Source organism: Carassius carassius, chromosome 49, assembly GCF_963082965.1.
Source record: "Carassius carassius chromosome 49, fCarCar2.1, whole genome shotgun sequence".
NCBI classification, from domain to species: Eukaryota; Metazoa; Chordata; class Actinopteri; order Cypriniformes; family Cyprinidae; genus Carassius; species Carassius carassius.
The window spans coordinates 12,560,878-12,576,328 of NC_081803.1; the positions used below are offsets into that span (position 1 = coordinate 12,560,878).

General features: G+C 34.6%; 1 protein-coding gene across 21 annotated transcripts in view; it reads left to right on the top strand.

Annotated features, from left to right (window-relative positions):
- The window catches only part of LOC132132051 (phosphatidylinositol-binding clathrin assembly protein-like), a 44,152-nt gene that overhangs the window by 21,878 nt on the left and 6,823 nt on the right, over nt 1-15,451 (top strand). For 3 of the 21 annotated variants that reach the window (XM_059544255.1, XM_059544261.1, XM_059544259.1), the window contains exons 11-22: nt 483-494; nt 1,223-1,308; nt 3,821-3,944; nt 4,071-4,201; nt 5,647-5,744; nt 8,873-9,022; nt 10,222-10,305; nt 10,577-10,657; nt 11,690-11,797; nt 12,688-12,816; nt 14,579-14,609; nt 14,703-14,802. In XM_059544255.1, coding sequence (XP_059400238.1) covers nt 483-494; nt 1,223-1,308; nt 3,821-3,944; nt 4,071-4,201; nt 5,647-5,744; nt 8,873-9,022; nt 10,222-10,305; nt 10,577-10,657; nt 11,690-11,797; nt 12,688-12,816; nt 14,579-14,609; nt 14,703-14,802 — 1,134 coding nt within the window. The remainder of the gene's footprint in view (nt 1-482; nt 495-1,222; nt 1,309-3,820; nt 3,945-4,070; nt 4,202-5,646; nt 5,745-8,872; nt 9,023-10,221; nt 10,306-10,576; nt 10,658-11,689; nt 11,798-12,687; nt 12,817-14,578; nt 14,610-14,702; nt 14,803-15,451) is intronic. The other 18 variants (XM_059544257.1, XM_059544260.1, XM_059544265.1 and 15 more) reach the window with 14 other exon arrangements.

Consider the following 15,451-nt stretch of genomic DNA (forward strand, 5'->3'; position numbering starts at 1 on the left):
GTCGCATGCGGACATCTCTGCATGACACTGGTGGGGGAAACTATTCTAACTGTCCTTAATGTTTGATTCATACAGCACATAAAGGTGTGATGCTGTGGGCAGCTTACAGGTTTGAGACCAAATCGGATCTTGATTAAAATCTAATTTTATTTGTTTTCTTTTACTTTTCAAAAACTAGCTTTTTACTTGTTTACCCCTCATAAATCTGAGTTGTGCTCTGTAAATACAGGGTTTTCATTGAATTCTTAAATATTTATATCTAATCCCAACTTTTTATATGTATATAGAAGTCTTTTTGTATGTATTAAATATATCTGTATCTTTTTTATTTACATAAAACACTAATTTTATACAATTATAGGTTTTATATTAAAGATTTGTTTTATTCTTAAAATTTCTGCAGTTTCTTAAATTTTCTGAAAACACCTCTTTTAAACTACCACCTTTATATTCTGTATCTTTCCTTATCTTTCCATATTCAGTTTACAGTTTGTGTAAGTACCTGCATCTCACTCTCTTCTTTCTGTGTTTAGAGTCTTTGGTTTGTACCTTTGCATGCTATCTGTGTTTTTGCACAGCAGCGATTCTTCAATTAAGAAGACATTTTTTTGTCCATAGTATGTCTATAATATATATATATATATATATATATATATATATATATATATATATATATATATATATATATATATATATATATATATATATATATATATATATATATAATTTTTTTTTTTTTTTTTTTTTTTTTGCGTATGTAGTATTTTATATCTAAAAAAGTGATGTTTTAAAAATTGGATTGTCAGTTTGTTCAGAATCTATGTGAACAATTTATATTTTTTGTTAATAAATATAAAAGTGACAGTGATTGTATATTATTTTCATTGCCATCATGCCAAATATTTTATAATATAATATTTTCTCAAACATTTGAAAAGTAGTAATCTCAATACATCATGTACAACTAAAACAATATTATTACAAAATCCAGTGGAAAGTTGCTCATAGTAAAATCCTTGAGGGTCATCTGTGTTACAAAAAAAATATCATATGTCCTAAATCATTTTAGAAAAGAATCCTTTTTTCTTTTTTTCTTCAAGATTTTAAGTAGTCAGAAGTCCCTAATTAAATCAGTCACTCACATATGTTACGCATGTATATTTGTGTCTGTCTGTGCGTGTGTAGTAGCCTGTAAATTAAAGGAATGTTTCCATCTCTCCAGGCCCCCAGTAGCCTCCTGGATGCCCTCGAGCAGCATTTGGCTTCATTAGAGGGGAAAAAGGTTAAGGACTCCACGGCCGCCAGCAGGTACAGTGATTTTCATGCAGTTAATTTTGAACATTCTAGTGTGTGAGGTGGTTGCTTTCCTCATGCTTTGCATTCAACGAGTGTGTGTGAATTTTGGATGTGCAGAGCATGTGTGGGAGAGAGGTATTTCAGGAAGTTTTGTGTCAGGCTAAAAGTTCTGTATAGTTTTTCTAAGTGAAGGGGGTTTTGAGCTATGTTTTATATTTATGATGAAAACAGCATTTTTGTTGCCATCTAGAAATCAGTATTTACTTACTAAATTCACAGGATATCAATATTCTTATATCAAATCATTATTCAATTATTCTTTCAATGGGACAAAGAAAGCTGCATTACTTTAGTTTAGTTTAAAAAAAATTCAGATTAATGTATGTGTATTTCAGTACATTATTTTGTTTTTTTGTCTAACTTTGAGTGTTTTGTGGCCTGTCATGTTTCTGTAAAGTTATGTAATTGAGTTCTTGAGTTTAATATTTTAATCTGCTTGAAGTATTACATTTTGATCTGAGGAAATGGGATTTTAAGGGTTGTAAGTGGTCATTTTATTTAGATGTTACAAGTATTTCTAAAACAATCAGTTTACTGTGTTTAAACTAAGTGTAGGAGGAATGTACAGGAATTTGATGACTTGCAGTTTAGATATTGGCTTAATGGCTAAAAGGCTAAAAGGCTTTGCAAACATTGGCTATATTTGTGGAAGTACTGTGTCAAACTGGGTTCCTGTAGCAGAAGCAGTAAAAATGTGCCCTGTGCTCATGCTGGTAGCATTGATATCCACTTATGCAACCCTAGCGAATTCAACAGTGGCATGTTTATTGGATCAGGTATTCTGCCTATGGAGATGGAATTGTTCAATAATTCCAATTAAACAATTATGATCTATGAAAAAAATAAACCTGTTGACAAATATATAGAATGTGATCCACAAATAAATTTTTGAATTTCACAAACATGAATTAAATCCACAAATAAACTGAGATTATTTTAAATAAAAAAACTCAATCACAAATATCTGTATGTCACAAAAACAACTTTGCCTGGCATTCGTTTGTGAATCGCTTCTTGTTAATTTGTGGATTTTGAAACATTTCTAGCGCCAAGATGCTGACAATCCACAAATGTGTGGACTTCACCCACAATCTACTCAAGTCAATCAGATAACAGCCACACTTCGCTGACCAATCATAACACACTCTGGCTGTAACCAATCACATTTTACTTTACAATCAGGGTGGCCTCTTCCTGAAATAACTTAATTCATCTGCGTTGGCTCAAATAGGAAATATAAGGGCCAAAAAAAATTGTACAGTTAAATGTTTAAAATTGGATTTCATTATACCATTAGACTGTGTATCAAGCCAAGACACAGTATAATATTTTACATTCCTTTGATAATGACAAAACAAACAAAAAAATATGGGCTATGGGAACAACGCTATACTGGATACATATGTGTTATGGAAGTGTAATGTTTATCAAGATGGAAAGAAACTCATCAATAAGTAACTGACTAATAAATAACTGAATTCAATCTCATGATAAACATACGAGTTTGTGTAATAGGTTACATTGCTGATTGTGGATCTCATTCTATTTATTGGTCAATATTTTGAATTTTTGTAAACCTCTTTACATTTATTTGTGAATCATCAGTGTTGAGGAAAGTTACTTTTAAAACTTAAAAGTTTTTACTAAAAAAGTAACTAATTATCTTAATTGGTTACATTTATGAAAAGTAATGCGTTACGTTACTTTTGGGTTACTTTCGCGTTACTTTTTAATTATGAGCAGGGCTTGATTGTTTTTAATATAAGTAGTTCAATTTACAGCAAATGTAAAAGCCCTTTCACACCAAAATTATAATGAATAAACCTCAGGCTAAAGGAAAAGTGAATTTTCGTCTGTACAGTAGAACACAGGGGAAGGTCAACACTCTTCAGCAATAAAAAAAAAATCAAGCACAATTATTAGTTTATCTAATGTAATGTAATTTTCTAATTTTCATCAAAGGTCAGCAGCAAAGACATTAATAAAATGGGATTTGAAACATTTGTTGATTAACATATTTAATTATTGCAGGTTATTCTAAATTATTCTTAGTTTGCATTTCACTCTTTTAATTTATTTTGATGAATACTAAATCTGTTGTTTTTTGTTGTTTTTTGCGAGTGGGATGAATTAATTCACATTTAGTCTAGAACTACATCATGTTCAAACAGCGCACACAACACCTCTGTACTTCCGATTTCTCCCAAAATGGAGACAGGAGACTTTTCAGTCAATAAATGGGAAAACAATTAACTGGCTTTACTTTTTTGAAAAACTAACTCTGATATTTTCTTGTAAATTAAAAAGTAATGCGTTACTTTACTAGTCACTTGGAAAAAAAGTAATCTGATTAAGTAACTCGGGTTACTTGTAATGCATTACCCTCAACACTGGTGGATCATAATCTATTTATTTGGAATTATGCAACAATTCTAACTCCATATCTGGCTGTCTTTCCACACAGAGCCAGTACGCTGTCCAATGCGGTGTCCTCCTTGGCCAACACGGGTATCTCTTTCACCAAAGTTGATGAGAGGGAAAAGCAGGCAGCTCTGGAGGAAGAGCAGGCTCGATTAAAAGCTCTTAAGGTATGTAACACCATCTATGAAAGAGTGGAATGGAGTTTTCTTGTTTTGTTAAACAGCTAATTTTATTGAAGCATACTCAATTAGCAAAGTAATTTACAAGGTTACACGGTCTGATTCTTCCATCAGGAGCAGCGCTTGATGGAACTGTCCAAGAAGCCCTCCACGACTGCTGCATCTCCCGTTTCCACAGCAACAGGCACCATCAGTTCCACCCCTGCCATTGACCTGTTCTCTACACCCAGCAGCTTCATTAACAGGTAATAGTTTTATGTATGTATTGTTCAAAAGTTTGGGGGTTTGTTTTTGACACTTTGACATCAAAGTCACTTTAAATGGCACCTATTATGCAAAAATCACTTTAACATGGTGTTTGGACATATATTGGACAAATATGTGTTGGCAGTGTGTGAACACAACCACCATACAATGATAAAAAAATCAGAGATCTATAAGCTATGCCCTCTTCTGAAGATGGGGCGGGAATATGTCGCTGATTTGCATTTATAAGGGATACACACCAAAACAGCTCTTTTTTAGACATGATTTAAAAAGGAATTTTCCACATGTTATAATAAATGACCTGTGGGGTATTTTGAGCTAAAACTTCAGACACGTTCTGGGAACACCCAAGACCAATATTGCATCTTGTAAAAAAGGGAATAATAGGTGCCCTATAAATCGATCAAAAGTGACAGTAAAGACCTTTATACCGTTACAGAAAATTTCGGTTTCAACTAAATGCTGCTACTTTCAATTTTCTGTTCATCAAACAGTCCTGGAACCAAAATGTAATACATCCTCCACTATTTTTTTAACATTGATGATAATAGGAAATGTTTGAATTGTGAAGGATCATGTGACACTGAAGACTGGAGTAATGAAGCAAAAAATTCAGCATGGTCCTAACATAAACAAATAGCATGTAAAATATACTCAAAATATAAATATTTTAATATCTTTAAGTACAAATCAAAATGACACATTGTATTGTCATATATTGTAAATGCAGTTTTATGCTGATTACAAATGACTGCTTTTCAGCCAGTCAGATTGTGTGGGCAGAACTAATTGCTCTGTATTTGATGATTGATCCCACAGTCTTTTTGTTCTGATGATGCACGGCTGGTAGTTATTATTTTCCCAGTTGGTGCATGGGTGCACATGTGCAAACGTTTGGCATCAATCTTCAGCTTTTAATGTATTATTAGGGCTCTATGCAGGACTACACAAGTATGGTTAGATATACTCAGCGATTACAGTATGTTACAGGTGTATGTGCTTTTAATGATGACGTCATCATCCAAGGAGAAATGGGGGCATATGTTCTTAATGGTGCTTACTAAGGAGAGCATCATTATTGCGTTATATTTGTGGTTAGGGTTTTGTTTAAATCAGAGTAATCTGTGATGTCCTGAAATTGTGCAGCTTTGTGTATTTAAAAACAATAATCTGTTTAAAGTCAGGCTTTGGTTTTCTTGTTTACACTGTAAGTGTGTGATTTGGCTGTGAAGAAGGTATTGATTGCATGCAAATTTGCCCTCAACTCTCTAAGTCTCCACTTTTAGCACTTTGAATCAACGTGCCAAGTTTGTCTTTGCTATATAACTGTGAAATGCTTGGCCCTTAGACTGCCGTTTAATGGAAGACATTAATGCAGTTTCTGTGTGTGTCTGTGTTTGTCTTGGTGCATGTCTGGCTCCAGTACTCCGAAGGTGCCGAACGATCTGTTGGACCTGCAGCCCACGTTCCAGCCCTCCCTGCCTCTCTCCACTGGCCTGCCTTTAGCCAACACATGGGGAGGTGAGCGGTCCACACCACAGGAATCACAGATCTGCATTAATATGCATCTCAAAGAAATCTAGCTTAAATCAACACTGTCTTCTCCTCTGTGATCAAAACTGAAGCAATGAATGTTCCCTGTTGATTTTTATCCAAGATACTGTCGCTGAAAGAAAGCATGTTCTTGTTGCACACGTCTTATTTGTCTGAATAACATCTAATCTGTAAAGTCTGATAATTGAGTCGAATTTTTATCCAGAAGTGCTGAAAGGGTGTGTAACATGATATTTATGGTGACAGAACTGATATAATTTTGGTTTCTGATATTAGTCAGGCAGAACCATAAAAAACCTGCAGCTTTCAGCATTTATTGGATTATATTGTGTAAAACGCTCAGCATCCTTCGCAGATGTATTATCTTGGAGCTCTGTGGAGATTTCTGTAGGCTGTACACTGTCCAACAGCTCTTATGTCATGTCCTATGACTCTTAAAGGAATAGCTCATCTAAACATGATAATTCTGTAATTCTATTCATCCTTATGTTGTTCCAAGCCCGTATGAGTTTCATTCTTCTGTGGAACACACAATATGTGACATTTTGCCACACTTCTGCATATAATGGAAGCAAATTAAAACCGTCATACTCCAAACTGATCCAAAAAAGCCTTGTAAAAGTGATCATTTTGACTTGTAGAATATATTCCAAGTCTTGGAACAGCACGTGTGAGTAAATGATGACAGAATTGATTTTTTTGTGAGAAGTAATCCTTTAAAATTATTTTAACATGTTCATAGTGAAAATGATAGCCAGGAGAGTTATACTGAGATGATGATGAGATGTTCAGAGATGTTTTTGAACTTCACGTTGGATTTTGAGAAAAAATATTTTAAAGGCGCAATATGTAATTTTTCTGCTTTAAAAATAGCAGATATCACTATATCTATGTTATATATATTTTTTTGTTGTGTACTTACATTATCCCGACAGTTTCCACGAACTTTCAAATCCGGAGAAAATTATAGTTTAATTAGAAGACACGGCACGTTTCTTTATTTCCGTTTTGTCGCCCGTCTATGGCGTCATATAAACTTTGACCCCTCTAGTTTATCTAACTTCCTGCGGAACCGCCAAATACAAAGGTGAACAGAAGCAAAGACGAGACGAAAGAAAAAGTAGTAGCTAGCCTTGATCGAGACTATTATATTTTATATTTATATTGTTTATATTCGTATTTATACCTCAATCAATAACTTAGTTATGGATCATGATTATGCTTTGCCTGCACGCTCTGTGAAGCGCAAACGTACGGGTGAAATAAATGACCTGAGAAGGTTTTGGGACGAAGAAGAAACGAGACACGGGTAAATATTGGAGTTGCCTTTCCAAGATAGAGAGAGCTTCGTGACAAGCTGAAACTACAGAGAGATGCTTGCATTCTAATAAACAGGTATGCATTCATTCAGCTAACTGTATCTATCCGTATATTTTGTGAAACGATGATGTCTTGTGTAAAACGCAGACGGACTAGCTCCCTTGTAGAGTATAATGTAAATCTACATGTGTTCTATATCTAGCTGGATAAAGTAGCTTCAAATGCAGTTCACTATCTTGTTCGATATCATAGTATAAACGTAATTATTAACGAAAGGCAACCGTGTTTTTTTTAACATATATTACTACTAGCTAGATGGAATATTGATTTGATAGGGGTCTGATAATTCATATATCTCTCCGTTCGAAAATACGTGATTGTCAAAATACTAAGGCCGATGACACACTGGCTGCGTGGCGTCTCTGCTGCGTGCCAGAAGCGTGGCGGCTGCTGCTGCTGTAGGTGACATAGAGGGAGACCGCCGACAGACCAGGCTCTTGTCTTCATGACAACAATATCTATACTTCATGTTGAACATAAATATAAAGCCTACTGATAAAGGACACCGTCAACAGTATTGACGGCAAAATAGACTGTTTGACAGGTGCAATATTTGAAAATCGATAATTATTTATTTATTTTTTAAATTACATTTGTATCTGAATTTATGTCAACCTATAGACTTTCAAACATCAAAATGTCATGAATTAATATGTATTTGTGTACAAAATTACATATAAACATATTTTCCTATTATATTTTGCCTGGAAACGCTTCCAACACGCGTGCGTGTTGTGTGAAAAATAGGCGTCGGTTCTATTTCTAGCATGCACTTGTTTTCCGCGCGCCTTGAGCCGGGCCTGAGCCGCGCGTCTCACACAGGCAGTCTGCAAGCCCTATTAACATGGGAGCCGAATTAAAAACTGACACGCCACGAAGCTGAGACGCTTGCGCCACGCATCCAGTGTGTCGCCGGCCTCAGTTAAAATGAGTGAGGAATGTGGGGAGCGACAGAGCGCGTGTTCCAATGAACAACAACTCCCATGAGCCTATGCTCTTTCCCGACATCATCAAAGTACGTCTCATGTTATTATTTTGATTGAGTGACCCCTGGTGGCCAAAAATTCCATACTGCACGTTTAAGAAGACATGACATCAAATTTATCCTCTTTTTCTTTTTAAAAATAAATATTTCAGTAGATAAAATCTGAATTGCAGCTTTAAAATTTTATTTAAATAATATTTTAATAATGCTGCCCGTGTCGCACCTTCGTCTTTAAATCAGGTTAATGGTTTTTGAACCTAGTAATTTTTTTGAGTTGTACAACTAAAGCAATTATTATTAGGGCTGATTTATTATATTGTGTATAAATCTAATTTCCTTACTAATAATAAAATTTATTTATTTATTAAATATTAATAAAATATTATGTTTATATATTTTAGATTTTAGTACAGCTTTAAAGCTTCATATCAGACTGAAGTTCTACTGATTCAAATGATTCTGTACTGATTCTCATGATTCAAAGAATCATTCTTATCCATTTAGCTTGTGATTAATGTTACATCCCATGTTGGATGTCTCATTCAGTCTTAACTATTGTCTAGTTATTCACTCATTCAGTCTGGTAGTTTATTTTGATCTGAAAGCGTCTAAGTCTAGACCAAACAGTCTCCACCTCATTTGTCTATTAGTCTGTGTTTTTGCATGCTTTCTCTCTCTCTTTAACCTTTTCCTGTTATTTTGTGTTTCTGTCTTGTCTTTGGCCGTGTAGATCCTTTCACGTCTACAGAGGCTGTTGACGACTCCATTCCAAACTTAAATCCTTTCCTTGCAAAAATTGTTGATCCTGTCCATCTGCCTGTTGTGTCTTCAGATGCTGTTAGTTTTTCCTCTAGGACACCCAGTCATGAAATGTTCTGTGGTAAACGGCTGTTCTTTTCTCTCATGTAGTGCATTGTTTATTTTTTTTGCCTGCTGTGTGCCAATCTGTTTTCCCTCCACTCTCATTTTTGTCTTGAATGGTCCACCGCATCAAGTGCACAAAGACCCGCTGGGCAGAATCAGCCTGACCTTAAAGACCCTTAAAGTTTCTGATACGTGTCTTAAGAGAGTAGAGTAGAGTAGAGTAGAGTAGAGTAGAGTAGAGTAGAGTAGAGACGAGACCTAATGAAGAATGCACAGTATAGACGGAATAATGTGTATGTTATATGAATAAAACTTTACATGTTAATTATATCACATTTGAAAGTGTTTGTAATTGTTGTATTTGTTTATATACTGTTACTATATAATAATATCTAGTAACATTACAATACCAGTAATTGAAATAATTAAACTAGTAAACACACTTTAAACAAATCTAATCGGGAGTCTAGAAAATAATAAAAATATTGTGGCAGTTTTGTCCAAAATTGTTACTTCCTGCTCTTTTGTCACATTGGAAACACAAGGTCAGGTCAAGTGTGCAGTGTGCATTGTGGGATAGAGTGATCCTCGAAATTGTCATACTATGCAATGTAAATTGCAGAAATTGTAAAAGAAAAATGGTAGTATGCTATTCTTAACACAGCCTAGGTTTTAAAACACTGTGTGTGTGCGCATGCCTTTCTATGATTGTGTAAAAGCAATAAAGGAAGTCTAGCTTCTGTGAGTTTGTTCTACACTAGGGATTTAATTTATTATGTTCTCAGAGCGAACAATAACATATTTGAGAGCGTGACAGACGGATGGTTTGTTGCTGCTGTGAAGGGTGTTTGTGTTTGTACAGCTGTATTATGGTTAGTTGTCTTTTATGATCGAGTAATGCTGGTCTAATATGAATACATGAGCGTGATCAAGAGTGAGAATGGCTGTTATCAAGTACAAATTAACTGCTTAAAATACTTGTACCCTATTTGAGTTTGGTGGTCCTTTTTGTCTACACTGAACCTCAATTATTTTTGGGGGGGATTTTCTGAAGGTCTGTACAATTGTTTCTGGACCACCTTACTCAAAAACTTGCTTGGTTGTGCTTTGCTGCTTTTTTTGGAATTTTCTTTTACTCTTTTTAATTTTTCCCATCCTTAGAGTGTTAAGTTTTAATGTTTTTCCAAAATATCATTTAATTTCTTGGTTCTCCAGATAATTATAATCCCTTTATTGATTCAAGCTGTTCCGTTGCATCACCCGTCGAGCCCTCTGCTCGGATGGGCTGCTTCCTGTCAGGTACAGACGTCCCAGTGTGATGTATGTTTTCTGAGCTCGGGAAACATAATCCCGTTACCCCGTGTTTTCCCCTATGATTGCTTTTCTACCCCAAATTGCTCTTAGTACCTTTTATTCTTTTACTTAATTTTTTTTAATTCAACCCTTTTGATTTGAATATAGAGTATTCATGCTTTAAATCCCCCTGTTTTATTATATTTTATTAATTTTGTATCTCTTCACTAATTTTCCCATTTCTGCTTCTCCTGTGCTTTTGTTCTGGGCCTGTCAGACTCGTTCTGCTCTCCAGCTGCTTACCCTAGCACTCCTCTCTTCCACGCTGAGCCCTCCGCTGCAGCTGGACTATTCGGAGGTAGGTGCCATCCCTCCGGCTTGTCTCTCTTTCTTTCTGCATCCTTCAGCTGTGCATGGTCTTTTCTTTCCTTTAGCAGGTGCGCTTTTGTTGAGCTGGTAGAAACAGGTTTATGTTTTCAGTCAGTTTGGCTTGCAGTTCAAGTTTGCAACCTGTATTCAGGTTTCATTGTTACTTATTTATTTTAAATTGGGTTGGCAATTTTATTTACTTTAGCACAATATTATATATATATATATATATATATATATATATATATATATATGTATGTATGTATTTCTTTAGTATTTATATACTCTTATGTATTTAATTTTCTCTTCATTCTAATTTTACATGTGCCTTTGTCTTTTTTTTGTTTTTTTTTTCTGTTTAAAAATTTATTATTGAACTTTTAATGATTTTTAGAACTTCAGCTTTTTTTAACCAATTTTTGTTAGTTGCCAAGGTTCATTTCTAGCATTTCTATAGTTTTCATCTAATATTTATATTTTATTTATTTAAGCTTTTTGTTTTATTTAAGTTATTTGTTAGTTTTAGTTAATAACACACCTTCAGTGAAATATTAATATGCAATATTTAATTTGATTAATCAGTCTGCATAACATGTAACTAGTTTATTTAATTGAAATAAGAATATAAGAATTTTATAAATATAACTCCCTTTATCTATTTATTTATTAATTTTTTACTTCAAATGGCTCATTCTAGTACACTAGATGAAACTACTGGTATATTGATGAAGAGGAATGAAATGTGGTTTTTTAAATGCAAACATGTTGTGGGAAGCATGAGTCTGTTGCGCTTGGCTAACCCAGACAAACAGCTGACATTTTTGGAAGTCTATAGACTACAACAGAATCGATCCATTTAAATTAATAATGGCAATTATGCGTCACGTGAGCTTGAAGAAAACATTAACCACTGTTTTGAAATTGCTGTTCCTTGTCATTCCTCCAGCCCTCAAACATGTGTAGGTGAACCTATCTGTGGGTTTTTTTTTTTTTAAGTCTGACCCTATTTCCTTCTACACAGGGTTCTCTGCTCCTCCCGCTGCCCAGCCTCCCAGTTTAACAGGCCTTAATGTCGACTTTGACTCCGTGTTCGGCAATAAGTTAGCCACCAGCAGCACAGACTCGGCTGGTAAGCTAGAAGTTAACCCAGTTGCTGTGACTCACTCACTGCTTTTCTCCACACGTGATGCTTCACATCCATCCCACTGCTGAAGGTCAATGTGTTTTGGGGGCCTTTATGAGTCGTTCATTGGACCATACTTAAGCTGATAGAGTGGAACTAGCATGTGAAAACTATTATACGGCCCCTTTTCATTCTAGAAGTTTGCTGTGGTATTTTCATAACAAAAGTGATCATAATTTGTTTAAAGACCAAATTTGTTTTGAACACAAATCAGGCTTCTCATAAAACAAAAATTAGTTTGAATCTTGGATTCATTGGGTCTTAGTTTTGATTCAAAACCAAGATTGGTTTAAAATCGGAGTGTTTTATGTTGGAGATGTGGCTTAAGGGTTAGGGCTCTAAAACATTGAGCCATGGATGACCCAGGTTTGGTTCCAGTTTGAAAAACAAGAAAATTATGAAATAAACTCTTAATTGTAAATTCACCATCCTATTACACAGTCTTGGTCTTATTTGCATGTTATATCAAGGGAAAATAAAATTAATGAAATAATAGTATATTACAGAAGTTTGACTTGAATTTGTAAGCATCTTTAAATCTAAGCCCAGACCATAATGAACTTGGTCTTGTTTTGAGATGTTCCTAATTTTGTCCTCTTTCTCTCCTCTCACTGTGTGGTTTGATCTATCTGGGCCGCTGGCTTTGCATGGCACTGCATGTCTGGGTGAGTTGACTTGACAAGATTTTTCCCCCATTCTTTCACTTTCGGTCCTGCAATGTTTGCTTCGAGGGCGGCTGCCTCTCATTCCACCCAACCTAACTGCGCTTCTTCCGTTTGTGTATGTTGTCTGTGTCTTTCATTCCTCTCCCATTCCCTATCCTCTGTTTGTTTAAGATGATATTTTAGGTGGCATCCTGAAACCCACAGTGGCCTCTTCTAACCAGGGCCTGACGCCCAGCGCCCAACAGCAAGGCAAACTGGTTTCCGATGACTTGGATTCCTCCCTTGCCAACCTTGTGGGCAGTAAGTGTCCTGGTTTTGTTATATAATACAAACGACCCTCTGTAACCTGTAAAAGTTGTAAATGGCTTAGATTGATTATAAAATCACAAATGTGTTCTTATAACATGCATTATTTTAACAAATTTGTAATGAGAAGGGCTTATAAATTGGCCGTTTTAGTAATCGTTCCGTAGTTATGTAGTTATTGTATTTAGTAGTATTTTTTTTAATATATATATATATGTATGTGTATATATATGTGTGTGTATATGTGTGTATGTGTGTGTGTATATATATATATGTGTATATGTGTGTATATATATGTATATATATATATATATATACATACATACATGCATACATACATACATATTATGGCTTTCACAATATTCGATTTTTCATATTACGGTTATTGTGGCCATAAGTATTCACGATATCGATATATCGTGTTATCTATAGAAACCTTGGAGGGGAAAAGATAAGTCAAATTATTTTTTACACTGTTTGAGTTTTTCTTTTTCACCCAACGAACATAACATTGATACTGATAAATGCAGGGCACAAGACTCTGGCTTTCTCTGTATTCTTTGCAGCTCCTATAAAATAACAAGAGAGAAAATACTGTCAAGTTCAACAGTATGATGAATAAATATTAATGTTAACACTTTACAATAAGATGTCATTTATTAACAATAATGTATTAACATGAATGAACAACGATCAATACATTACACAATTTATTAATCTTTGTTAATGTTAATAAAAATGGAGTAATTGTTCATGTAAGTTCACAGTGCATTCATGTTTACAAACACAACTTGCGATTTTAATAATTCATTAGTAAATGCTGAAATTAACATGAACTAAGATTAATAAATGCTGTAGAAATATTGTTTATTATTAATGTTATTTATATATGTTAACTAATGTAATTAATGTTACCTAATGAACCTAATTGAAGAATGACCGCAGATGAGACATTAAGTGCATGGCACTGCGACCAACTTAACATTTTATAGAGTTTAATGCAGCAAGATCAGTTTTAATTGTGTAACTGTTAAGAGATTAGTCATTTAGCATTAGCCATTTTGCAACGAGCCTTCAGCGCGTACTGAGTGAGCGAGCGCCTTACTCTGTAGTGGAAAACGTAGGTTTTAAGAGCATGCTTAATGTAATTGAGCCCCGTTACAATATACAGACCGTAATTCCTGCTTTGTTCCAAAAAACATAAGCCCTATAGAGAACCAATTGAGTAAAAACACACTCAATATAAAGAGTTATAGAGTTCCATATAAAAAGTTACATCTTTGTATTTGTTCACAACTAATATAACATTTTCATTTTTTTTTTTTATAAGGAGCTGTTTTTTGTTTTATACAGTATGCTGCTAAGAAAACACCATAGAAGATGGGTAAAGAATAGCTCCATCATTGTTCAATGTAAAAAAAAAAAAAAAAAAACATACTTTGTTAGTTTTAATAAATAAAACATTTTTTAAAAATCAAGGAAATTTATCTGCCAATTTTTTCTTTTTGCTGTATCTAAAACGTACCGAACCGAACCGTGACACCAGTGTATTGTATCGAACCGAACCGAACTGTGAACCGTTACACCCCTCATATATATATATATATATATACAAAAAAAATTCAGAATTTTGCAGCCAACTATGTATTCAGGTATTGCTAATCATGAACATTTTATTTAATGATTTAGGGTTTTAAGTGAATTTAGCATTTCACAATGACGTATTCCTCACCAGTTTTTTTTTTTATTCTTCCAGATCTTGGTATTGGAAACGGAACAACAAAGAAGTATGAACGTTCACAGCTCATCTCATTTCTGATTCAGAGATGTCTTCAACTCTCAGCTATTTGATCATAATTGTCTCTTCTGTTTCTCCACAGTGACATTCACTGGAGTTATCCTGGTGAAAAGAAGTTGACTGGAGGAACCAACTGGCAACCAAAGATGGCTCCGACCACAACATGGAATCCTGCCACCATGGTTAGGACAACAATATGTGCTTTCTCTGACTCAAATAAAACAAGGCTTGTGCTGAAACAACTGTCATAAACTAATAGAAAGAAAATAGCTGGAGTTCCTCCACTCATGGGCTCTGTTCCAACCCTAATGAACTGCCTCACTGTCTGCTGTCTAGATGGGCAGCTACCTTCTAAGATGGCATTAGAAGTGACTGTATTGAAAGGATTTACAATAGTAAAAACTCGATTTCATGTGATAAAATTAGCATTCCGATGCTTGGATGATGTATACAGACACAAATGGGTAGCAAAATGCTTACAGTGGTTTTGTAGGTACTTTCTTTTTTCAAACGAATCCAGTCTGAGTTATATTAAAAATCATCTTTGATCTTCCAGGCTGTTTAATGGCACTCAGCGTGTGTTGCAGTGCATCAGTCCAAAATAAATGAAATAAAAAGCACCAATTCATAATAAAAAGTTTTAAATGGCTCTGGGAGTTTCGATTCGCTACAGGTGGACTTTGCTCACTTCCCGTAGCCGTATGAGGCACTTTTTTTTATTATGAATGGGTGCTTTTTATTTCACTTCTTTTGGACTGATGTACTGCAAAACCTGCTGAGTGCCATTAAACAGTTTGGAAGATCAAAGACAATTTTTAATATAACTCAGAC